Source organism: Helianthus annuus, chromosome 13 (genome assembly GCF_002127325.2).
Source record: "Helianthus annuus cultivar XRQ/B chromosome 13, HanXRQr2.0-SUNRISE, whole genome shotgun sequence".
Lineage (NCBI taxonomy): Eukaryota > Viridiplantae > Streptophyta > Magnoliopsida > Asterales > Asteraceae > Helianthus > Helianthus annuus.
In genome coordinates this window covers 17,618,449-17,645,746 of record NC_035445.2, presented here as the reverse complement: position 1 = coordinate 17,645,746, position 27,298 = coordinate 17,618,449, and the positions used below count along the sequence as shown (strand labels likewise).

The window sequence follows — 27,298 nt, the reverse complement described above, 5'->3', positions numbered from 1 at the left end:
CCCAAACCGAGATAGAACATCCTCCAAAAAACTCCAGTTGACCGTGTCATATGCTTTCTGAATGTCAATTTTGAACGCACATCTGGCCGGGCCCTTATTCAAATGATAGTTGTGCATCAATTCCTGCGTGAGGAGAATATTATCCGAAATCTTTCTTCCCGGCACAAAAGCCGACTGGTTAATGCTCACCAGCGAACTCAGACTACCTTTCAACCGATCAGTAATAATCTTGCTAATACATTTGTACACAACGTTGCAACATGAAATCGGTCGATAATCCAACACCGAATCCGGTATGTCTTTTTTCGGAAGTAAAGCAAGAAGGGCGTGATTAATTTGTTTAAGAAGTTTACCGTTTTCAAAAAACTGTAAAACCGCATTAGTGACTTCATTTCCCACTATCTCCCAAGCTTTCTTGAAAAATGTCGAAGTGTACCCATCAGGCCCGGGGGCCTTATCCTCACCAATACTAAACATGGCATTCTTAACCTTTTTTTGGGTAAAGGGTTACCCCGATGAATTTTATAAATGAACCAAATAAGTACAAGGGTGTATCAATGCGACACACCAACTAGACTTGATAGCCAAGCCTAGGACAACAAGCAACACAACCAGAAAAAGCCACTCAACGAGTAATCGGGCGAATCATGTGCACTTCGACATTTTTAACCTCTTCACGAGTAATCGGGCGAATCATGTGCACCGCATCTTCGTCACTAAGAACATTAGTAAACAGGTTTTCCATATTGGTTGTCTCAACCGGGTGCTCTATACCCAAAAAACTTGAATAATGCACCACCATAGCATCAGCGACATCTTCACCTTCATGTCTCACCCCCATAGTATCCATAACGCTATAAATCCTAGCTCTAGCGTTCCTTGTTTTCACAATGTTATGAAAATATTTAGTGTTCGAGTCTCCAGCACAGAGCCAATCTACCTTAGATTTCTGTTTCAGGAAACACTCCTCATCATAGGCAGCCGCTTGAAAATCTTTAAGACATTGAGCTTCCTTTTGACGCAGGTGCACACTCCACGGATTACGGTCCATTTGGGCCTGAATCTCATCTAATTCCTTTCGCAAATTATCAATTTTCACATGTAAATTTCCCTGATCAAAAAATAACTTTCTCAAGCTAGGTTTTAAATTCCTTAACTTCTTCGCAACCGAAAGCATGGCAATCCCCTCCACACTCTTCGTCCACTCCAGTTTAACAATGTCCTTAAATTCCGGCTTAGTAGCGATAAAGTTCGGAAACTTAAATGGCTTTGGTCGAGACCCATTGGAGCCGAGGATTTTAAGGATACATGGAGTATGATCAGAAACCCGAAACGGATGAAACAACGCATAAGCAGAGGGAAACAAGTCCAAAAACGTCACATTACCCATTATACGGTCTATCTTTTTTAATAAGCCGACTCCACTCTTAGGCTTTTGATTCCAGGTATATTGCATCCCATGCGCATTTATATCCATCAATTCCGTTTGTTGAATACAGTCCTGAAATTCTCGCATGCCAATAGACTGTTTAGAGACCCCGCATAACGAATCTTCAATATTGAGAGTAGAATTGAAGTCCCCCATAACCACCCATGGCTTATCATGACAAAATAACTTATGCTTACATAGATTGGCCCAAAGCGCTCTCCGATCTATATACTTGTTCTCCGCATAGACAACCGAACAAAATAAAACTCTTTTGCTAGCCTTAAAAAGAATCTGAGTATGCATAATTTGATCCGATTGAGAAAGGACCATAACATCTAGATTATCCGCATTCCATCCTAAAATAATTCTTGTACCACGGCTGCAAACACCACCATTGGAGGTCCAGTTCCAATTACGAAATACAAACTTACAAACTTTAGCCAAATTACCAATACTCACATGCGATTCAAGGATCGCACACAACTCTAACTTGTTCTCCGTGACAATGGTTCGAACCTCACTTTGTTTCAGGGGCCGGTTCAAGCCCCTAATATTCCAAGTCATTAAACTACCCATTTAAACCAGTAGCACCGGGAGTGCTTGCCCCCTCAGAAATATTAGTTTGTTGTTTATTGGACATAAACTTAGCCATTTCCGTCGGCATATCATCTAAAATATCATCTATACCAGGATCCGAATAACCATCCTTCTCATTAGTGCCATCCACGTTACCAGGTATACTCTCATTCCCAGCCCCCTCTCCAGAATCAAGAACATCAAAAGCATTCGACGTTTTTACATTGACCGTACCCGACCCCGTTGTGCTTGAAGTACTTGGACCCGCTTTGTCGTTGTTACTATCCTTTTTGCCTGAAGTACTTGGACCAGTTTTGTTAGATTTCGGCTTATATATAAATTTAGCTTTTTGTTTCTTTGGAATAGTTCCACCCCGAGCCGTCTTCCTCTTATCCGTAACAAACCCTTCCTCATCCACTACCACTTGTTTCTTTTTCTCGTTCACATTCTTGGCACAAGTAAGGTCACTATGACCAAAAACACAACATGTCGAACACCGATGTGGTTTCCATTCATACTCCACATTAATTCTTTCCGTAATATACCCGTCTTCATCTAACTTCGGTATTGCCACTATTATATGGTCCTTTAACTCATTTTCAGCATTCACCTCAATTAGAGCACGAGCAAAACTACTCCTCCCCCAATTTTCAGCACACATGTCCGCCGTATAACTATCAAGTCTTTTCGGAATCCCTATTTTAGATGCTAATAAACTCAGCCCATCATCCGTGTAGACTGATATAGGCACATTATGCAACTTTACCCAAACCGGAACCGACTTAATCCCCTCTTTTTTCAGACTCACAGACGGAGACCAAACATTCAAAAACAACGGAACTTTTCTAATAAGCCAAGGACCACCCTCCAACACTTTTGTCATCCCCTCTTTAGTATCAAACTTGAAAAAGAAAAAACCATCCGAATTCATCATAATTTTTGCAAAACCAAACTTAGCCCACACATTCTTAGCATAATATTCAACCACAGGATACGGCAAACGATTACCTAGAAAATATCCATAAAGAACATTTTCAAATTTCTCTTGTACCTTGCGGATTACCTCTCTAGGAATCACAACATCAGCATCTTGCATAACCTCTTGAGAATCCAGCTTTCTGAAATTGACTTCACGCTTCATCAGAGTGGTGTTCTTAACTCTATCCGCATACGATGGTGTTGACTCATGAGTTAATACCGGTTTAGATATTGCAGCCAAACCATCAAGGATGGATATATTATTGGTCGAGTATAGCCCCCTTCTTGGTAACATGGTATTCCCTTCTATGTTCGTAACCTTCAAACTAATACCTCGCACAGGAGCCGTCCCAGGGGAGCTCCCAGGAGAAAACTCACTGCCTGCCTTCAAATCATCAAGTTGAGGATTACGAATATCAGCATTCGAAGATGGTTTCCAAAAAATCTCATTAATGTCAGGCGGTTCTGTACTCATATTCATACGACAATACTCACATGCAGACGTAAACCCTAGCTAGCCGGCAAGGAACAATTGACGTAAAACAAAACCCCAACGAAGTAAGCACAACCCTAATCAACCAGCGAATCAATACCTTGATGAAGGACTAGTAATAAATCAGAACCCTAATCCGCCAACAACTCCAAATCATGCAACGAAACCAGCGCACGTAAATCAGAATTCAACCCAAGCAAATTGGCGGCAAACCCTAGCAAGAAAAAACGAAACGAATAACCCTAAACCTGATTTCAAACGATTAGTAACCACGGTAGAAGTCTAGAACCTTACTCAGAAGGATCGACAACACCACAATTGCTAACCCAGATCAATCAAGAATAAGATCAGAAGAACAAGATGCTAGGGTTTCTCAGATTTCGCCAAAATCGCCCAGAGCCCTCAACCCAATTACTTTTTGGCATTCTTAACCTCTTCACGAGTAATCGGGCGAATCATGTGCACCGCATCTTCGTCACTAAGAACATTAGTAAACAGGTTTTCCATATTGGTTGTCTCAACCGGGTGCTCTATACCCAAAAAACTTGAATAATGCAACACCATAGCATCAGCGACATCTTCACCTTCATGTCTCACCCCCATAGTATCCATAACGCTATAAATCCTAGCTCTAGCGTTCCTTGTTTTCACAATGTTATGAAAATATTTAGTGTTCGAGTCTCCAGCACAGAGCCAATCTACCTTAGATTTCTGTTTCAGGAAACACTCCTCATCATAGGCAGCCGCTTGAAAATCTTTAAGACATTGAGCTTCCTTTTGACGCAGGTGCACACTCCACGGATTACGGACCATTTGGGCCTGAATCTCATCTAACTCCTTTCGCAAATTATCAACTTTCACATGTAAATTTCCCTGATCAAAAAATAACTTTCTCAAGCTAGGTTTTAAATTCCTTAACTTCTTCGCAACCGAAAGCATGGCAATCCCCTCCACACTCTTCGTCCACTCCAGTTTAACAATGTCCTTAAATTCCGGCTTAGTAGCGATAAAGTTCGGAAACTTAAATGGCTTTGGTCGAGACCCATTGGAGCCGAGGATTTTAAGGATACATGGAGTATGATCAGAAACCCGAAACGGATGAAACAACGCATAAGCAGAGGGAAACAAGTCCAAAAACGTCACATTACCCATTATACGGTCTATCTGTTTTAATAAGCCGACTCCACTCTTAGGCTTTTGATTCCAGGTATATTGCATCCCATGCGCATTTATATCCATCAATTCCGTTTGTTGAATACAGTCCTGAAATTCTCGCATGCCAATAGACTGTTTAGAGACCCCGCATAACGAATCTTCAATATTGAGAGCAGAATTGAAGTCCCCCATAACCACCCATGGCTTATCATGACAAAATAACTTATGCTTACATAGATCGGCCCAAAGCGCTCTCCGATCTATATACTTGTTCTCCGCATAGACAACCGAACAAAATAAAACTCTTTTGCTAGCCTTAAAAAGAATCTGAGTATGCATAATTTGATCCGATTGAGAAAGGACCATAACATCTAGATTATCCTCATTCCATCCTAAAATAATTCTTGTACCACGGCTGCAAACACCACCATTGGAGGTCCAGTTCCAATTACGAAATACAAACTTACAAACTTTAGCCAAATTACCAATACTCACATGCGATTCAAGGATCGCACACAACTCTAACTTGTTCTCCGCGACAATGGTTCGAACCTCACTTTGTTTCAGGGGCCGGTTCAAGCCCCTAATATTCCAAGTCATTAAACTACCCATTTAAACCAGTAGCACCGGGAGTGCTTGCCCCCTCAGAAATATTACTTTGTTGTTTATTGGACATAAACTTAGCCATTTCCGTCGGCATATCATCTAAAATATCATCTATACCAGGATCCGAATAACCATCCTTCTCATTAGTGCCATCCACGTTACCAGGTATACTCTCATTCCCAGCCCCTCTCCAGAATCAAGAACATCAAAAGCATTCGACGTTTTTACATTGACCGTACCCGACCCCGTTGTGCTTGAAGTACTTGGACCCGCTTTGTCGTTGTTACTATCCTTTTTGCCTGAAGTACTTGGACCAGTTTTGTTAGATTTCGGCTTATATATAAATTTAGCTTTTTGTTTCTTTGGAATAGTTCCACCCCGAGCCATCTTCCTCTTATCCGTAACAAACCCTTCCTCATCCACTACCACTTGTTTCTTTTTCTCGTTCACATTCTTGGCACAAGTAAGGTCACTATGACCAAAAACACAACATGTCGAACACCGATGTGGTTTCCATTCATACTCCACATTAATTCTTTCCGTAATATACCCGTCTTCATCTAACTTCGGTATTGCCACTATTATATGGTCCTTTAACTCATTTTCAGCATTCACCTCAATTAGAGCACGAGCAAAACTACTCCTCCCCCAATTTTCAGCACACATGTCCGCCGTATAACTATCAAGTCTTTTCGGAATCCCTATTTTAGATGCTAATAAACTCAGCCCATCATCCGTGTAGACTGATATAGGCACATTATGCAACTTTACCCAAACCGGAACCGACTTAATCCCCTCTTTTTTCAGACTCACAGACGGAGACCAAACATTCAAAAACAACGGAACTTTTCTAATAAGCCAAGGACCACCCTCCAACACTTTTGTCATCCCCTCTTTAGTATCAAACTTGAAAAAGAAAAAACCATCCGAATTCATCATAATTTTTGCAAAACCAAACTTAGCCCACACATTCTTAGCATAATATTCAACCACAGGATACGGCAAACGATTACCTAGAAAATATCCATAAAGAATATTTTCAAATTTCTCTTGTACCTTGCGGATTACCTCTCTAGGAATCACAACATCAGCATCTTGCATAACCTCTTGAGAATCCAGCTTTCTGAAATTGACTTCACGCTTCATCAGAGTGGTGTTCTTAACTCTATCCGCATACGATGGTGTTGACTCATGAGTTAATACCGGTTTAGATATTGCAGCCAAACCATCAAGGATGGATATATTATTGGTCGAGTATAGCCCCCTTCTTGGTAACATGGTATTCCCTTCTATGTCCGTAACCTTCAAACTAATACCTCGCACAGGAGCCGTCCCAGGGGAGCTCCCAGGAGAAAACTCACTGCCTGCCTTCAAATCATCAAGTTGAGGATTACGAATATCAGCATTCGAAGATGGTTTCCAAAAAATCTCATTAATGTCAGGCGGTTCTGTACTCATATTCATACGACAATACTCACATGCAGACGTAAACCCTAGCTAGCCGGCAAGGAACAATTGACGTAAAACAAAACCCCAACGAAATAAGCACAACCCTAATCAACCAGCGAATCAATACCTTGATGAAGGACTAGTAATAAATCAGAACCCTAATCCGCCAACAACTCCAAATCATGCAACGAAACCAGCGCACGTAAATCAGAATTCAACCCAAGCAAATTGGCGGCAAACCCTAGCAAGAAAAAACGAAACGAATAACCCTAAACCTGATTTCAAACGATTAGTAACCACGGTAGAAGTCTAGAACCTTACTCAGAAGGATCGACAACACCACAATTGCTAACCCAGATCAATCAAGAATAAGATCAGAAGAACAAGATGCTAGGGTTTCTCAGATTTCGCCAAAATCGCCCAGAGCCCTCAACCCAATTACTTTTTGGCATTCTTAACCTCTTCATGAGTAATCGGGCGAATCATGTGCACCGCATCTTCGTCACTAAGAACATTAGTAAACAGGTTTTCCATATTGGTTGTCTCAACCGGGTGCTCTATACCCAAAAAACTTGAATAATGCAACACCATAGCATCAGCGACATCTTCACCTTCATGTCTCACCCCCATAGTATCCATAACGCTATAAATCCTAGCTCTAGCGTTCCTTGTTTTCACAATGTTATGAAAATATTTAGTGTTCGAGTCTCCAGCACAGAGCCAATCTACCTTAGATTTCTGTTTCAGGAAACACTCCTCATCATAGGCAGCCGCTTGAAAATCTTTAAGACATTGAGCTTCCTTTTGACGCAGGTGCACACTCCACGGATTACGGACCATTTGGGCCTGAATCTCATCTAACTCCTTTCGCAAATTATCAACTTTCACATGTAAATTTCCCTGATCAAAAAATAACTTTCTCAAGCTAGGTTTTAAATTCCTTAACTTCTTCGCAACCGAAAGCATGGCAATCCCCTCCACACTCTTCGTCCACTCCAGTTTAACAATGTCCTTAAATTCCAGCTTAGTAGCGATAAAGTTCGGAAACTTAAAAGGCTTTGGTCGAGACCCATTGGAGCCGAGGATTTTAAGGATACACGGAGTGTGATTAGAAACCCGAAACGGATGAAACAACGCATAAGCAGAGGGAAACAAGTCCAAAAACGTCACATTACCCATTATACGGTCTATCTTTTTTAATAAGCCGACTCCACTCTTAGGCTTTTGATTCCAGGTATATTGCATCCCATGCGCATTTATATCCATCAATTCCGTTTGTTGAATACAGTCCTGAAATTCTCGCATGCCAATAGACTGTTTAGAGACCCCGCATAACGAATCTTCAATATTGAGAGCAGAATTGAAGTCCCCCATAACCACCCATGGCTTATCATGACAAAATAACTTATGCTTACATAGATCGGCCCAAAGCGCTCTCCGATCTATATACTTGTTCTCCGCGTAGACAACCGAACAAAATAAAACTCTTTTGCTAGCCTTAAAAAGAATCTGAGTATGCATAATTTGATCTGATTGAGAAAGGACCATAACATCTAGATTATCCGCATTCCATCCTAAAATAATTCTTGTACCACGGCTGCAAACACCACCATTGGAGGTCCAGTTCCAATTACGAAACACAAACTTACAAACTTTAGCCAAATTACCAATACTCACGTGCGATTCAAGGATCGCACACACCTCTAACTTGTTCTCCGCGACAATGGTTCGAACCTCACTTTGTTTCAGGGGCCGGTTCAAGCCCCTAATATTCCAAGTCATTAAACTACCCATTTAAACCAGTAGCACCGGGAGTGCTTGCCCCCTCAGAAATATTAGTTTGTTGTTTATTGGACATAAACTTAGCCATTTCCGTCGGCATATCATCTAAAATATCATCTATACCAGGATCCGAATAACCATCCTTCTCATTAGTGCCATCCACGTTACCAGGTATACTCTCATTCCCAGCCCCCTCTCCAGAATCAAGAACATCAAAAGCATTCGACGTTTTTACATTGACCGTACCCGACCCCGTTGTGCTTGAAGTACTTGGACCCGCTTTGTCGTTGTTACTATCCTTTGTGCCTGAAGTACTTGGACCAGTTTTGTTAGATTTCGACTTATATATAAATTTAGCTTTTTGTTTCTTTGGAATAGTTCCACCCCGAGCCGTCTTCCTCTTATCCGTAACAAACCCTTCCTCGTCCACTACCACTTGTTTCTTTTTCTCGTTCACATTCTTGGCACAAGTAAGATCACTATGACCAAAAACACAACATGTCGAACACCGATGTGGTTTCCATTCATACTCCACATTAATTCTTTCCGTAATATACCCGTCTTCATCTAACTTCGGTATTGCCACTATTATATGGTCCTTTAACTCATTTTCAGCATTCACCTCAATTAGAGCACGAGCAAAACTACTCCTCCCCCAATTTTCAGCACACATGTCCGCCGTATAACTATCAAGTCTTTTCGGAATCCCTATTTTAGATGCTAATAAGCTCAGCCCATCATCCGTGTAGACTGATATAGGCACATTATGCAACTTTACCCAAACCGGAACCGACTTAATCCCCTCTTTTTTCAGACTCACAGACGGAGACCAAACATTCAAAAACAACGGAACTTTTCTAATAAGCCAAGGACCACCCTCCAACACTTTTGTCATCCCCTCTTTAGTATCAAACTTGAAGAAGAAAAAAACCATCCGAATTCATCATAATTTTTGCAAAACCAAACTTAGCCCACACATTCTTAGCATAATATTCAACCACAGGATACGGCAAACGATTACCTAGAAAATATCCATAAAGAACATTTTCGAATTTCTATTGTACCTTGCGGATTACCTCTCTAGGAATCACAACATCAGCATCTTGCATAACCTCTTGAGAATCCAGCTTTCTGAAATTGACTTCACGCTTCATCAGAGTGGTGTTCTTAACTCTATCCGCATACGATGGTGTTGACTCATGAGTTATTACCGGTTTAGATATTGCAGCCAAACCATCAAGGATGGATATATTATTAGTCGAGTATAGCCCCCTTCTTGGTAACATGGTATTCCCTTCTATGTTCGTAACCTTCAAACTAATACCTCGCACAGGAGCCGTCCCAGGGGAGCTCCCAGGAGAGAACTCACTGCCTGCCTTCAAATCATCAAGTTGAGGATTACGCATATCAGCATTCAAAGATGGTTTCCAAAAAATCTCATTAATGTCAGGCGGTTCTGTACTCATATTCATACGACAATACTCTCATGCAGACGTAAACCCTAGCTAGCCGGCAAGGAACAATTGACGTAAAACAAAACCCCAACGAAATAAGCACAACCCTAATCAACCAACGAATCAATACCTTGATGAGGGACTAGTAATAATCAGAACCCTAATCCGCCACCAACTCCAAATCATGCAACGAAACCAGCGCACGTAAATCAGAATTCAACCAAAGCAAATTGGCGGCAAACCCTAGGAAGAAAAATATGCTTAAAATGAATTTATGCGTTAAAAGGGCATTTTGGTAATTTTCCTAAGGCATAAGAATTACTTATCATACAACTACTTAAACGACGTGACCATAAGGTATAACCTTAAAAGGTTATTTTATATACAACTATGGTCACCTAAAGTGTTTGGTCGGATCCTAATGATCGACCAAATGGGTCGGGTTCGAAAGTATAAGCGATTGATTAGATCGCTTACCTTTACGACCCTAAACAAGCACAAATCTAAAAGCGACGAGCTAAAATCGCCGCCCTAGTTACAAATTCTAAAACCCTAATCTATTAATCTGGTTGCCATTGATTGCGGTTAACTGAGTTTAATTTAGCTAGATTGATGACACTTGATTAATCGACCAAGAGTTGAGGTTTTTGTTCTAGGGTTTAAGGATTACGGGTTCTTTTTTCTTTGTTGATTGCGGATTCTTGTTGGTGTCGTGAAAGATCTCATTTGTCGGCCGGCTAGGGTTTTTGTGCACAATTTAATTCTTGTCGGCTGTTAGGGTTTTTTGGTGCATGCATGGAAGGGAAAAGTGATGGTGAAAACCCTTTGGACCCACGTACTCCAGGAACTGAAAACAATACGCCACCGATTCGTGGGATTGGGTTACGAGTAACAAACATTGAAGGTAACCCTCTGTTACCTAGACGTGGATTGTATTCTACCAGTAATACTTCGGTGTTGGATGGGTTGCTCGAGATTTCGAAGCCTGTGGAATTGGATAATATATGGGGTTATGGGGATGTGTTTACGGCTGCCAATATGGAACCCCATGCAAACCCTAGTTCGAGTAACGTGGTAAAGGAAGTGCACAGCGTTTCTTATGCGGATAAGGTTAAAACTCAAACATCGATGAAAAGAGAGGTCAACTTCCGTAAGTTGGATGCTACAGAGACAGTTCAGGATGCCGATGTGCTTATTCCTCGCGAGGTAATTAAAAAGGTCCAAGATAAGTTTGAGAATGTTTTGTATGGCTATTTTTTGGGCAACCGGTTACCGTTTCCGGTTGTGGAATATTATGCGAAAAATGTGTGGGCTAAGTATGGCTTCTCCAAAATCATGATGAACAAGGATGGGTTCTTCTTTTTTAAGTTTGAAACAAAAGAGGGCATGGCCAAAGTTTTGGAAGGAGGTCCATGGTTGATCAGAAAAGTGCCGTTGTTTTTGAATATCTGGTCTCCGGATGTGAGTCTAAGGAAAGAGGGTATTAAATCGATTCCTGTATGGGTCAAGATGTATAACGTTCCAATTGCAATTTATACGGATGATGGCTTGAGTTTGTTGGCTTCTAAGATAGGAACACCGAAGAGATTAGATGGGTATACAGCGGATATGTGTGCGGATAACTGGGGACGGAGCAGTTTTGCAAGGGCTCTAATCGAAATAGACGCGGAGAATGAAATAAAAGACCATATCATTGTTGCCATACCGAAGCTGGAAGGAGAGGGTTACATCACGGAGAGGGTGAAAGTGGAGTATGAATGGCAGCCACAGAGGTGTTCTCTGTGTTGTATTTTTGGCCACAATGATCAGACATGTATCAAGAATGTTAATAATAAAGCTAAACAAGTGGTGGTGGATGACGAGGGTTTCACTGTCGATAAGCGGAAGGTGGCAAGGATGGGAACGATGCAAAAGAGACAAAAGCAGAAATTTATCTATAAACCTAAGCTGAATAAGTCAGGAGCAAGTACCTCGGGCACTAAGGAGAATACTTCGGATAATAGGAAAAATGCTAGTGTGAAAACTGCTAATTCGTTTGAGGCTTTGGATAGTGACTATTTGGAAGAACATGTAGCCGTAAGCGGGTTGAACAAGGAGCTGAAGCAGAACTCGAAATTTGGGAATGGGATACCTACTCGATCTGAGGATGAAGTAGAGGAGGTCGTTCAGACGGAGATGGCGTCATTCATGAAAGCTGGTAAGAGTCATGTTTCTGAGGGGGCAAGCACTCCCGGTCAAGAAGGTATTAATGGATAGTATTATGTCTTGGAATATAAGGGGTTTGAACCGCCCCCTGAAACAAAGTGAAGTTCGTAAAGTTCTTGTTGAAAATAATCTAAAAATTTGTGCAATCTTAGAATCGCATGTGAATGTCACGAAGCTGGGTACCATATGTAATAGTGTATTTCGGAATTGGAATTGGACATCTAATGGGGATTTATGTAGCAGGGGCACCCGAATAATTCTGGGTTGGGATTCGGATGTGGTGGATCTCATGGTGCTCGCCCAAACTGATCAGGTTATTCACACACAAATGCTGGATAAGGCTAATAAAAAAGTGTTATTCTGCTCTTTTGTATACGCGGAGAATAAGTATCAAGATCGTAGAAGTCTATGGGAGAGTTTATGTAATCACAAATCCTTATGTCATGATAAACCATGGGTCGTTATGGGGGATTTTAATGCTACGCTTCAGCTTGAGGACTCCATTTATGGAACATCTCAACAGACGATCAGCATGGGTGAGTTTAGAGATTGTGTTCAGTTTCTGGAATTGTTGGATATTCAGGGGCATGGTTTTCAGTTTACTTGGAACCAACGACCCAAAGATGGGGTGGGTCTTCTTAAAAAGATTGATAGAGTCATGGGTAATATTCAGTTCCTGGATTTCTGGCCGAATGCTTTTGCTATGTATCACCCATTTAGAATCTCGGACCATACGCCGTGTATTTTGAAGATGGGGGCCGTAAATGAGAAGAAAATCAAGCCTTTCAAGTTTCCGAACTTTATCGCGTCCAAGCCGGAATTCCTGACTTGCGTGGACCAGGAATGGAGGCGATCGGTTTCAGGCTTTAACATGTTTTCGGTCACAAAGAAACTTAGTAATCTCAAACCGCATTTAAGAAAGATCCTATTCAACCAGGGAAACTTGCATGCTAAGGTGTCGGAGCTTAGGAAAAAGTTGGATGAGCTTCAAATGCTTGTTGATCAGAGCCCTTTGGATGCTAATCTCCGTCAACTTGAAGCGACTTGTCTTCAAGAATTTCAGTCCGCTGCTTATGATGAGGAATGTTTCCTCAAACAGAAATCAAAGGTCGAATGGTTGTGTGCTGGAGACTCTAATACGAAATATTTTCACAATGTGGTGAAAAGCCGTAATGCGAGGGGCAAAATTCATAGTGTTGTTGATACTTTGGGGGTTCGCCATGAAGGTAATGGGGTGCCGGCTGCCCTAGTTACCCATTACACCAACTTTCTTGGTGTTGAGGACCAGGTTACGTCCATTAACTTGGATAGTTTGTTTGTTAATGTTCTTAACCATGATGATGCGGCTAATATGGTTAGACAAGTTACTAGAGAGGAAGTCAAAGCGGCTATGTTTAACATTGGTGAAAATAAAGCCCCGGGTCCTGATGGGTATACGTCTGCTTTTTTCAAGAAGGCTTGGGATATTATCGGTACTGAAGTCACGGATGCAGTCCTTGATTTTTTTGATAATGGTAAACTCCTCAAACAATTAAATCATACGATCCTAGCTTTGATTCCTAAGAAAGACATCCCGGACTCTGTTTTGGATTATCGCCCTATTTCATGTTGTAACGTGCTTTATAAGTGTATTAGCAAGATAATCACGGATAGGATTAAGGGGAGCTTGGGGGCTCTTGTCAGCATTAATCAGTCGGCCTTTATCCCGGGTAGGAAAATCTCTGATAATATCCTTCTAACTCAAGAGCTGATGCACAACTATCATTTGAATAGAGGCCCTGCGAGGTGTGCTTTTAAAATAGACATCCAGAAAGCATATGATACGGTTAGTTGGTCTTTTTTAAAAGCTATCCTTATTCGTTTTGGATTTGATCAGCGTATGGTGCAGTGGATTATGACGTGTGTTTCTACGGCTTCATACTCATTGTCAGTTAATGGTAATCTTCATGGTTTTTTCAAGGGGAAGAGGGGGTTGAGACAGGGCGATCCTATGTCTCCGTATTTGTTTACCCTTATCATGGAAGTGTTGTCTCTTTTATTGCAACAGGCGGCTGATGTCAATTCGTCTTTTAAATTTCATCATCAGTGTGCTAAGCAGAGAATTATTAATGTTTCTTTTGCGGATGATTTGTTCATATTTGTCCATGCTGACATTTGCTCGGTCAAAAAGATTCGAGATGCTCTACAAAACTTTACCAGTTGGTCGGGGTTGGTTCCGAGCCCAACCAAGAGTACCGCATATTTTTCAAATGTGCCGTCTTTGGTAAAACAACAGATTCTCTCGCTGATGCCTTTCCAAGAAGGTAATCTGCCGGTTAGATATCTTGGGGTGCCTCTCATATCTACAAAGCTGATTTTTAAAGATTGTAAAATCTTGATTGAGCGCATGGAGAGCAGAATTACGAGCTGGATTTCTAAATCTTTGTCTTTTGCGGGCCGCCTCCAACTTATTAAATCAGTTTTATCGTCAATGCACATCTTTTGGGCGTCAGTTTTTATTCTCCCTGCTCGGGTAATTGCTGAATTAGAGAAAAGAATGCGTCGTTTCTTATGGAATGCGGGTTCGTTGGGCAGGATTCGTGCCAAAATTGCTTGGTCTGATGTTTGTTTACCTAAAGAGGAGGGAGGTTTAGGTATTCGAAATATAGGAGATGTTAATAAAGCTCTTATGACTAACCACATATGGAGTATTATCATGAACCGAGAGTCTTTGTGGGTTCGATGGATCCACTCATACAAGCTAAAGGGGAGAAGTTTTTGGGAGGTTCCTTGTAGGGGGAGTGTGAGTTGGGGATGGCGTAAGCTCTTATCCATTCGGAATTTGGTTCGTCCGTATTTGGTTATGTCTATTAGAAGTGGCGGCCAGACTAATGCATGGTGTGATAATTGGTGCCCTTTGAGTCCGATTAGTACTTTTATTACTCCGAGAACCATTGCTAATGCGGGCTTTAACATGCGCTCTACGGTTGCTGATATAGTTGATGCTTCGGGTCAATGGCGATGGCCGGCAGCGTGGTATGATTTGTTTCCGGTCTTGATAAATTTACATCCACCAACTCTTGTTCACAATGTACCAGACAAACCTACGTGGAAAGACTTGGAGGGTAAAGATAGTTTTTTCAGCTCTAAGGAAGTTTGGAATAACATTAGAAGTCGGGGTGAAACGGTCTCTTGGTTCAATATGATTTGGTTTCCCCAGTGCATTCCTAGACATTCGTTCCATATGTGGCTGGTTATAAGGAACAAACTCAAAACACAGGATCGCCTTATGATTTGGGAAGCCGGGAGTGCTACGAATTTACGGCTTATGTGTTGCCCACTTTGTCGTTATGATCGTGACTCTCGTGACCACCTTTTCTTCCAATGCAGCTTTGCGTCTCGTGTTTGGAATAATGTTAAAACGATGGTTGCGTTGGAGAATGTTTCTGATTCTTGGGCGTCCATCTGTGCATGGATGGAGAGCACGGCGTCTTCAAAGACGACGAATGTCGTCGTGGGAAAGATTCTGATTTCGGCTACAACATATTTTGTATGGCAAGAGCGGAATGCTAGACTTTTCTCTAAGAATCACAAGTCGGTTGAAGTGGTGACTGAATTAATCAAGCACACGGTCCGGTTAAAGCTTATGGGTTTCAAGTTTCGCGGCAGCGCAGATCGGAAAAGAGTGCTAAAGGCTTGGAAGATTTATTCAGATGAAGATGGATTTGATCCGGGTTAGAAGCTGACGTTGACAGAGGCTAGTGTAGTCCGATTGCTTGGATGGCTTTTTTGGTTGATGGTTGTGTTTTTGTCTAGTTTATTTGGCTGTTTTTTCTTTCAGTTTTGTTTCCTAGTCTTGGTATGCCAAGCCTAGTAGGTGTGTTCGTTCTGACACACCCTTGTACTCTATTTGTTGATTTATAAAATTTACCGGGGTAACCCTTTACCCAAAAAAAAAAAAAAAAAAATACGACTCGTCACTGAGCCTAGATAACGTGGAAATCAGTAGGTATAGTCACTAGGGACTATAACCATCGTGATTACACTCACGTTATGAAGTTCAAACAAACTTCGCGTTGACCATAAACTGGTCAATGCAGAAAGTCAAACGTAGTTTGACTTTAACGCTAAAACGAATGAAAAACGCGAAAGAATACTTACAGAAGGTCCCCGCAAGATTTAACCCGATTCGCTTTCAGGTAGGAAGTATATACTTCCACTTAGAAAGCTTTGATTCAGATTAAATGTGGGAAATGAATGAAGTTGGGTTGGGTATTTATAGATTTCCTTGAACCGTTAAGATCGTTCGTCGAAAAACGTGATTTAATCTTAACCGTACACATGTGCCCATGGTTTTGTAATACCATGGGCACCCCTAGAATGGCCCATAGTATTTTATAAACCATTAAATACCAGCCCATGGTATTTTAAAACCATGGGTTCAAACCATCATATCTCAAAAATGGACCAGGTTCAATGTATCTGCCAGAAATTTCAAAAATGGTCCCTACACTTGTAAAACTTGATTTTTTTGCACTTTTAAGCCCCGTTAACCCCATTTCAAGGCTCTAAAATAAAGTTAAAGTATAGGAAACTTAAAATATGCTCAAAACATCTCGGATGTCGGTTTGTTTGGTCGTACGGTTGCGTTGTTCGGTTAATTACGACGGAAATCGTAATGAACGCAAAAACGATCCAAATTAGGCGACGAATGGAATTTTATTATGCCAATCACTAAAATAAATATTTTAATGATTACATAAATTTTTGGATGTCCGGATATATTCAGGATATAAGATATGCGTGAAAATGCAAACTTATGCACTTTTGACGCTTTTAGTCTCTATTGATCAAATAAGTTTATTTTAGCATACCGAACCCCTCAAAGCCTATTTCTAAGCTATGTAAAGGATATTTAGGGTATGTTTAACTTATGATCAAGTTCCAGAATGTTCGTTACAGTACGAATCGACATTCTTTCGCAGTTTGTCGAATTTAGTCCCTGTAAGCGAATAAACTTGATTTCGGCATACCAAACCTTCCAAAACTTATTTCTAAGTTATGTAAAGGTTATTTAAGGTATGTTAAGCCTATGTCACTATTCCGGAGTGTTTGTTGCATTAAACTGGTTATATTTACGCATCAGTGCGCGTACAACCCTCCAGAAAGCGATCTAAAGCCCGAAATCGAACAAGAGTTGATATGTGTAAATGATACACATGTTTATACAAATCCCAAGTATGAAATACAATATTTCATTGGTTTGGTGTTTGTTTGATGGCTGAAGTGACACAGGTATCACAGTCTCCCCTACTTCAGGAAATTTCGTCCCGAAATTTATTTAGAGGAAAACTTGTGAGAGCTTGAAACATGAAGTTGAAAAGATCAAACAGCACTGGTTAGAGTCCTGAACTTCTAGTAACTTTAAATAACATCATGCTTGCAATGTGAGAGGGTCACTTATATACAAGTATATAAAGTGTTATTGGTGCGTCCACCGTACCTCTATTATATTGTTCACATTTTTTTATGGTTGCCACTCTTGGTTCTTACACATAATAAGTCTTAACGCGGTTTCCGTGCACTGAACTTCATAATTATGTATGCATCCATAATTACGTAATTCCTTGCATAGTCACGTAGTGCATCTTATAATGTGTAGGGGAGGAAAACGATGAACGAGCCTGTGATGATTGTGATTAGACCATAATGGGGTCCTTTTTAATTGAGTCAATAAATGATCTCCAGACCGCCAAGGAGTCTTGTCAGCTTATATCATCACATGTCATTCTCAACCAGATTTTGAATCAATCTTTTGACCTAGACCACTAAAAGGGGTCTCTTTGAATGATGGAATGGCACTATAAAATCCATGGGTCTTAACTATCACGTAGAAGCCTAATTAAGGATTTGAGATAGTACCTTTGAATATCCTACTACAAATCCCTCATATAAAAATACGAAAGGTTCTATGAGGATTTGGATAACGAATTATCCAGAGTATACAAAATCACAAAATGCATAAAAGGAAACACAAAATGCATAAACACATAGTCACATAACCACAAAATTGTTTATCTTGATTTTAAATTTGTCATGATTTAATTTGTTCTGTTAACTGTGCACATGCATTTAAAGCACACCAGGTATCCAATCAGTGGATTTTGATTGGTGCTTTAAACATTATCAAGAATCTAACTATGAAAATAGAAAGATCTTAAATAGGAAATTCGATTTCGATTGCAAGGAACCGAAATGTTCGAATTAAGGTACACAAGGAATCCAATTAAGGATTCTGATTTGAATAACAATTATCAACAAGAATCTAATTGTGAAGATAAAAAGATCCCATATGGATTTTGGGAATTGAAGATGTTTTGAAACCTTGCACTGGATGTTCTTAAGTCAAAACATGAAGTAAAAATGCTTATGAAGTTGAAATGCTAGATATGCCAAGGCGACATATGAAGCGGAATTTGAAGGTTAAGTCAATGTATGAGGAAAATACTTTGAAAACTATGCATGGGGTTCTAATATGTGTTCAATTTTTTTGGAAACCTTATATATAATACTTTTGAAATCATAAAGTAGGTGTATTAGGTAGGTATATTTTAAAGAAAAATGTTTTAAAATCATGCAAGATGAATTTTGAAAATATAAGGTTTTTGAAAACATGAATGATGCTTTTGAAATCATGCACTTGATATAAGTAATTATATTGTATTAATATTGTTTTCAAACTATATGAAACATTTTTGAAATCATGAAGGTTGTTTTTTGAAAATATAGACAATGTACAGGTTGTGTTTTACGAGGATTCATAAATTTTCTTTGACTGACTTTGTTCCATTGATCGAGGTTGTCTCTACGGCTGCTAGGATTTTATTTTCGTCAACCATCGTTTGTCTATTTCCAGCCGGCATTCATATCGTTTGTCGAATTTGGGATGGATGATGTTAGTGGTTCTGGTGGAAAGCAACAGGATCTTCATGCGACACCGAGGGCAACGTTTGAAGAAATTGCAGCAAGGTTTAAAATCATTGGCGATCTATCGGCTCAAACTGAACCTCGTAATGTCAACATAATTGATGAATTGTTAGAGAATTCAGTTCCAATTGAAGCTGAAAACCTGCGGTCAGCAACTAAGGTTTCGGATTGGGAAGGGATTAAGCAAGCTACCAAGCGATATGAGCAAAGATTAGAATCCAATGTTGCTGCTTTGGCAGGTCATGGTAATCCGCAACCTTCAGCAACGACGGAACCGGTATCATTTGCAAATGCTGTTAAGAACTCGAAGGAGAAGGTGACGGTCAACTTTAGGGAGATGGAGTCTTCTGAGGTTGTCGAAGGAGCTGATGTTGTTATTCCGCTGGCTTCGGTTCAGCAAGTCACGGACAGGTATGCAAACACCCTCTATGGGTATTTCTTGGGTAAACGGCTAGCGTTTCCGGTGGTGGATTACTTTGCTAAGAACAATTGGGTTAAGTACGGTCTGGTTAGATTGATGATGAATGCGAACGGCTTCTTTTTCTTTAAGTTTAAAACTAAGGAAGGGATGGATAAAATGTTAGAGGATGGGCCATGGATGATAAGAAATGTTCCGATTATTTTGAAGATGTGGTCGGCCTCTATCAAACTGGAAAAAGAGGATATCAAAGCTATTCCGGTGTGGGTTAAGATGCATGATGTGCCGTTAACGGCATATACTGAGGATGGTCTTAGTTTGATTGCATCAAAGATAGGGGTGCCTAAGATGTTGGATACGTATACTGCTACGATGTGTGCTGAATCTTGGGGAAGAAGTAGTTACGCCAGAGCTCTGATTGAAGTGCAGGCGGGGGCTGACTTAAAAAGAAGTGTCACTGTTGCAATTCCATCTTTAGATGGTAATGGGTATTCTAAGGTGGAAGTTAAGATTGAATATGATTGGGAGCCGTTACGGTGTTCATCTTGCTGTGTTTTTGGTCATGATGATTGTTCGTGTCCAAAGAACCCTCAGGTTGTTCCAAATGTGGATTCTGGAAAGAATGTGGATGATTTCCAGGATGTGGGTGCGAGAAAGAAGAAAGCTAACATCCAAGGTCTACACATGAAAAATCAGAAACCTAAATTTGTTTATAGACCAGTTACCAATCCTAAACCAAAACCGGCCTTGAAGAGTTCGAACCGGGTTTCAACTTCAAATCCGTTTGATGCCCTTAGGGACGATGATGGTGATCAGGAAGGTAAAACTGTGGGGCGAATAGAGAAAAAAGAGAAACAGGTGACTGATAGGCAGGATTCGGATGAAGAGGAGGTCGTTGAAGTCTACAATGAAACGAGTAAATTTATGACATCGGGTCTCCATCCTTTTTCTTCGAAAGCAGGGGCAAGCACCTCTTCCACAAAATTCTCAAATGGATAGGCTGTCTTTGGTTCGTTTGATGGGGTTGCCGCTTTGTGGCAGTTTTATTTTTGATGATGGCGGTTGAGATTTTGTTTTTTGTTTTGCATTGTCTCGTCTACTAGATCTCTTCTTTGATGTATAGTAGGCTAGGTTATGGGATGTCATAGTTATTTTGTTTGCTTTGTTTTACATATATGGGGCATGTCCTATATATGAACTAGTGTGGAACTCATCCTCACTACTTGTACTTATTTGCGTTGGAATTTTATAGAATCACCGGGGTAACCCTTTACCCAAAAAAGAAAATATAGACAATGTTTTTGAAATCATGGGGGTTGTTTTTGATAACTTATGTTATGCATGTTGAAGAATCAGAACGTAATGGGTATGAGATTTGAAAATACCCTTAACCAAGGATTTAAGGACACAGATGTGCAAAAAGCACGATTACTCATAATTTCGCTTTATTTCTTGTACTTCGTCTCCTAGAATGAAACGAGTACTTAGAATTTTTAAGGAAATCATGAGCGATCACTTGAAAGGGAGAATCACAAGAGTAGTTTGTAAAGAACATAGTTCCTTGATATAGGTATTATAGGGAAATGCCATACACACATGTAACTACATTTGTATATCAGAATTGCGAACAACGACTTTTATTTATGAACAAAACAGATTGTTTCACAATACAAGAAAACAAAAGAAACAAAGGCATAAGACAACAACATCTTCTGCTCGGCCAAATGTTTATCCAAGGGTTGGATTTGCATTGACAATCTTTGGGCATTTGTTCCTGAAATGGCTCATTTCGCCACAGTTGTAGCAAGTACCAGACGGAAGACGAGCTTGAGTAGGGTTGACTTGGAGTTGGGTAGCGGCAAGATTTGCAACAGCTTTGTTTTGGATAGCAAAGCGGCATATGTTAATCAAATGTCCCAACCGTCCACAGTAGGTACATTTGGAGCAGGGTAAGAGGTTTGAATGGTGACGGTTGCATCGTTTGCACCATGGGGCAGTTCCTATGTACGGCTTCCTAGCTGGTGGCGCTGCCACTTGGCTAGGTCCCGCTTGATTAGGTGTAACTGCTGCGGGTTTCCTTGAAGCCTTACGCTTCCTTGATTTTGGTGCAGGCTTGACTTCTGCTTCCTTTGGTGACTCTTGAGTGGCTGCATTTTTGAGACGAGACATGGCAATGCCTAGATCCACAGATTTCAAAATCACTTCGCCTATTTGCTGGGCAAATTTGGCTGTTTGCTCGGACATTTGACCGTTGTTGAGATGAAGAGACATTCTAGGAGAAAATGAAAGACATAGGAAGCAACAAATGAAATGTTATCAGATAAACAAAACAGAAAGGCAATGCATACAAATTGCGATCATTTGTTTGTTACCTAAGGCAAACAAATGAGACGGTGACAAATCAAAGCAAACGGGTCATAATAATGCATTGCTGAAGACATGCTCGCCTATAAGTGAACACTCACCCCAAGAGTTCCCAGGTAAGAGTGACTGGTCCGATACTGCGGATTTGTACGAACACTCTAGCCTTAGACAGAAAACTCAGAGTACAGGCATTCACTCTTCCAGTTTGCACGTGTTCACATTATTTAGACCCAAACTTTGACGAGTTTGAAAACTCAAAAGGCACTAAGCCAAATATGAGTCAAACTGGAAGGGTTCAAAACCTTATAATAAATCATCCTAGAACAGATGATTAGTTTTCAAGGCAGATCAAAATTTATGTTCTTATTGTGGTTGTCACTTAAGGATAAGTGACGGTATTGTTTTTATGACTAAACGCAAGTAAACTCGCGTTAGGGTTCTAGGAAGGTTATAGACTAGGTCAAAGCATTACTAATAACCTAATTCCCTATAACCATGATCTCTGATACCAACTTTTCTGTCACACCCCGACCACGTAAAACAACAAAACGTGGCGGAATCGTCGGGGAGTGTTGTAACAGAATCATTGTTTCATAACACATGGAAAATTGAAATGTTGTTTTATTGATATAAAGAGTTACAATGTCTTAACAAACAAGAAGTAAAACAAAATTTAACTAGTCTTGCATCTTTTATGGTCACTAAGGCCTTGTCCAATCCTATGTGAGCATGCGTCAATATCATCATCAAATATCATCAACTATCGTACCTGAAACACATGTGAAAATACATCAGCATAAAAATGCCGGCGAGTACATAGGTTTTCTAAACTTATGATGAACTCGGAAGGATTTTTTTTCTTTAAATTTGACACTAAGGAGGGTATGTCTAAAGTGTTAGAAAATGGGCCATGGTTGATTCGGAAAATGCCTTTGTTTTTGAATGTTTGGACTCCTACGGTCAGCCTTAGAAAAGAGGGTATTAAGACAGTGCCAGTTTGGGTTAAGTTGCATAATGTCCCCCTTGCGGTGTACACGGATGACGGGTTGAGCTTGTTAGCTTCTAAACTAGGATCCCCCAAGCGGCTTGATGGTTATACAGCTGATATGTGTTCAGACCACTGGGGTCGGAGTAGTTTTGCCAGGGCTTTAATTGAAATTAATGCGGATTCTGATATTAAGGAGTGTGTTACGGTTGCTATTCCTAAGCTTGATGAGGAGGGATATGTTACTGAAAGTATTAGAGTAGAATATGAATGGAAGCCTCAACGATGTTCGGGTTGTTGTGTTTTTGGGCACAATGATCAGTCATGTCCTAAAGTGGTGAACAATAAGAAAGATAAGCAAGTTGTGGTGGATGAGGATGGCTTTGTTACGGATAAAAGGAAAACGGCTAGAGTAGGAACGATGCCAAAGAAGCAGAGACAAAAGTTCATCTATACACCAAAGGTGGCTAATGCGGGTGCCAGTTCTTCGGGTACTAAACATGACAAACCTAACAATGCCAATCGAGATAGTGTGGAGATCAGGAACTCGTTTGAAGCTCTAAATAGTACGGAGGGGGATGTTCGTGTGGTGGATAATGAGAAACATTATGATTCGGGTCCACAGGCAAACGTTGGTAATAAAAATGGTTCTCTTCAGGAAGAGGAAGTTGTTGACAGAGTTCCAACGGAAATGGCTAGCTTTATGTCTAACAAGTCTGTGGGGAAAACGCTGAGGGGGCAAGCACTCCCGGTTTGACGGGTTTAAATGGGTAGTATAGCTGCATGGAACATTAGGGGTTTGAATCGTCCCCTGAAACAAAACGAGGTTCGGGTTCTTATTTCTGAAAATCAACTTAGTGTTTGTGCGGTTTTGGAATCTCATGTCCATGTGAATAACTTAGACAGAATTTGTAACAAAGTGTTTCGTTCTTGGAGTTGGACGTCTAATGGGGGTTTGTGTGCTAGAGGTACTCGTATAATTCTTGGATGGAATATGGATGATGTGGACTTAATGGTTCTTTCCCAATCGGACCAAGTTATACATACTCAGATCCAATTTAAGGCAGACAGGAAAGTGGTCCTTTGCTCCTTTATTTATGCTGAAAACTCTTACCAAGCTAGGCGTGTGCTTTGGGAGGATCTTTCCAAGCATAATAGTTTGGCTCGAGATAAGCCATGGTTAATTCTTGGTGATTTTAATGTGGCTCTTAGCCTAGATGATTGTTCTTCGGGCTCTTCTAGCCTATCTATTGGCATGAGGGATTTCTATGATTGTGTCAAGCAGTTGGAGATTCTAGATATTCCTTGTCATGGTATGCACTTCACATGGAATCAAAAGCCGAGAGAGGGTATTGGTGTCTTGAAGAAGCTTGATCGGATCATGGGTAATGTTCATCTCCTCTCTTTATTTCCGGACGGGTTTGCTTTCTTTCATCCTCCTCGCATTTCGGATCATACACCTTGTGTGTTTAAATCGTCTTCGGCTCACCGACCTAAGCCGAGACCTTTTAAATTTCCGAACTTTATAACATCAAAGCCGGAGTTTATGCCATCTGTTTTTCAGGAGTGGTCAAATAGTGTATCGGGTCATACTATGTTTTCGGTGGTCACGAAAATGAAGAACCTCAAGACAGCTTTTCGTAAGATTCTCCATAAGCAGGGTAACCTTCATGAACGTGTGTCTTCTCTCAGGAAACAACTTGATCATATTCAGCAGCAAATTGATGCTAACCCATCGGATTCTTGCCTGCGTGAGTTGCAATCTTCGTGCCTTCGTGATTTTCAAGTCGCGGCTTATGATGAGGAATGCTTTCTTAAGCAGAAAGCCAAGGCTGATTGGCTTAGTGCGGGTGATGCTAATACTTCGTATTTCCATAAGTGTGTGAAAAGTAGAAACGCGAGAAGTAAAATTTCGTGTATTAAAGATGCTCATGGTAACCAGTTCGAGGGTGATGATATCCCGGCTGTTTTCGTTAATCATTACACGAATTTTTTGGGTACTTCGGACCAAGTAGACCAGCTTGATATTGATAATTTGTTTGTTAATTCTCTCTCTAGTGATGCTGCTAGTCATATGGTTCGTCCGGTGACAAGAGAGGAAGTTAAAAAGGCGATGTTTAGCATTGGGGAAAACAAGGCTCCGGGGCCTGACGGGTTCACATCAGCATTCTTTAAACATGCTTGGGACACTGTGGGTGAGGAGGTTACAGATGCAGTGCTTACCTTCTTTGATAATGGCCAATTGCTTAAACAGATTAATCACACGATTATTGCTTTGGTCCCTAAAAAGGATGCCCCTAACTCGGTTCTTGATTATAGGCCGATTTCTTGTTGTAATGTGCTATTCAAATGCATCAGCAAAATCATCACGGATAGAATTAAAGGCAAGTTGGAAAGCTTGGTTAGCATAAACCAATCGGCTTTTGTTCCGGGTCGTAAAATTTCCGATAACATACTCCTCACGCAAGAGCTTATGCACAACTATCATACCAATAGAGGTCCCTCTAGATGTGCTTTGAAAATCGATATTCAGAAGGCATACGATACAGTTAACTGGTCTTTCCTAGAAACTGTTTTAACGAGGTTTGGTTTTCATCGGAAAATGGTAAAGTGGATTATGACATGCGTTTCTACGGTTTCGTATTCCCTATGCATCAATGGTAACATTCACGGCTTCTTTTATGGGAAGCGGGGCCTTAGACAAGGGGACCCCTTGTCTCCGTATCTGTTTACGCTTGTGATGGAAGTCTTGTCTCTTCTTCTTCAACATGCAGCGCGAACTCATGCGTCGTTCAAATTCCACTCTCTATGTGCTAAGCAAAGGATTATAAATGTTTCGTTCGCGGATGATTTATTCGTTTTTGCTCATGGGGATCGGTCTTCGGTTAAAGTCTTAAGGGATGCTTTGGGTTGCTTTACAAAGATTTCGGGTTTGGTTCCTAGTGCTCCAAAGAGTACGATTTTCTTTTGTAATGTTCCTAGCCAGGTGAAAATGCAAATTCTAGGGTTGATGCCTTTTCAGGAAGGGTCCCTTCCGGTTCGCTACCTTGGAGTTCCGCTGATTTCAACCCGTCTTGCTTATAGGGATTGCAAAATCCTAATTGAGAGAGTTAAACGTCGTATTGACAATTGGATGTCTCGATCCTTATCTTTTGCAGGTAGACTTCAACTGATTAATTCGGTTCTGGGTTCTATGTATACTTATTGGGCTTCTGTATTTATGCTTCCGGTTCGTATTGTTAAAGAGCTTGAAAAGTCTATGCGTCGTTTTCTTTGGAATGGTGGCTCTCAGGGTAACGCTCGTTCTAAAGTTGCTTGGTCAAATGTTTGTTTGCCGAAAGATGAAGGGGGTCTGGGTGTTCGCAGCATTAACGATGTCAATGTTGCATTACTGGCTAGCCACGTTTGGAGTATTATTACTAATCGTCCTTCTCTTTGGGTACAATGGATTCACTCCTACAAATTGAAAGGTACGAACTTTTGGGAGGTGACGAAACGGGGTAGTGTAAGCTGGGGATGGAGACATATTCTTGCTATTCGTGATCGCATAAGGCCTTATGTTTGGATGTCTATCCGAAGCGGTAGGCAAACGAATGCTTGGAGTGATAACTGGTGTTCTTGCAGTCCTCTAAGATCATTCATCTCTCCTCGGGCAATTGCTAATGCGGGTTTAAATCTTCGGTCAACGGTTGCGGATATTATAGATGATACCGGCCAATGGAAATGGCCTCAAGCTTGGTTTGATATCTTTCCGGTGCTTATAAACATCCCTTCTCCGCATCCGCTTGTTGAAGTAACTGATCGATGTAGTTGGAAAGATTTGGAAGGGAACCTTTGTCATTTTCGTTCGTGGGAGGTTTGGAATACTTTGCGACGTAGGGGTGATAGGGTTGATTGGGTTGAATCTATCTGGTTCAGCCAATGCATTCCTCGGCACTCTTTTCATTTATGGCTAGTGATGAATAATAAGCTAAAGACACAAGACAGGATGGCTACGTGGGAAGCGGGTAGTGCTACTAATCTGATTCTTATGTGTTGTCCTCTTTGTTACCATGATCGGGATTCTAGAGACCACCTGTTCTTTCAATGCCCTTTTGCTACGAAAGTTTGGGAATCTGTAAGGAAAATGGTCAACATGGAGAATGTCAATAACACATGGTCATCGGTTATGCAGTGGATGGTTCAAAATGCAACCACTCGAACGATCGATCGGATTGTTGGGAAGCTCCTTATTGCGGCTACTACATACTACGTATGGCAGGAGAGGAATAGCCGATTGTTTTCTAGTGTCCAACGCACACCGGATATGCTTTCACATGTCATCATCTCTACGGTTAGATTGAAGATTATGGGGTTCAAGCTTGGGAGTGATCGGAAGCACCGTAAAGTATTGGATACTTGGCAGATTTCGATGAAGAACTTGGATTGTGACCCGGGC

General features: G+C 40.8%; 3 protein-coding genes across 3 annotated transcripts; all 3 read right to left on the bottom strand.

Moving 5' to 3' along the window:
* Window positions 1-625: 625 nt before the first annotated feature.
* Window positions 626-1,993, bottom strand: LOC110900515. The gene has a single exon (XM_022147402.1). The coding sequence runs from the start codon at window positions 1,991-1,993 to the stop codon at window positions 626-628; it is 1,368 nt and encodes a 455-aa protein (XP_022003094.1).
* Window positions 1,994-3,887: 1,894 nt separating this feature from the next.
* Window positions 3,888-5,243, bottom strand: LOC110900516. The gene has a single exon (XM_022147403.1). The coding sequence runs from the start codon at window positions 5,241-5,243 to the stop codon at window positions 3,888-3,890; it is 1,356 nt and encodes a 451-aa protein (XP_022003095.1).
* A 1,881-nt stretch (window positions 5,244-7,124) lies between these two features.
* Window positions 7,125-8,468, bottom strand: LOC110900517. The gene has a single exon (XM_022147404.1). It carries the CDS (start codon window positions 8,466-8,468, stop codon window positions 7,125-7,127), a length of 1,344 nt encoding a protein of 447 aa, XP_022003096.1.
* Window positions 8,469-27,298: the final 18,830 nt, after the last annotated feature.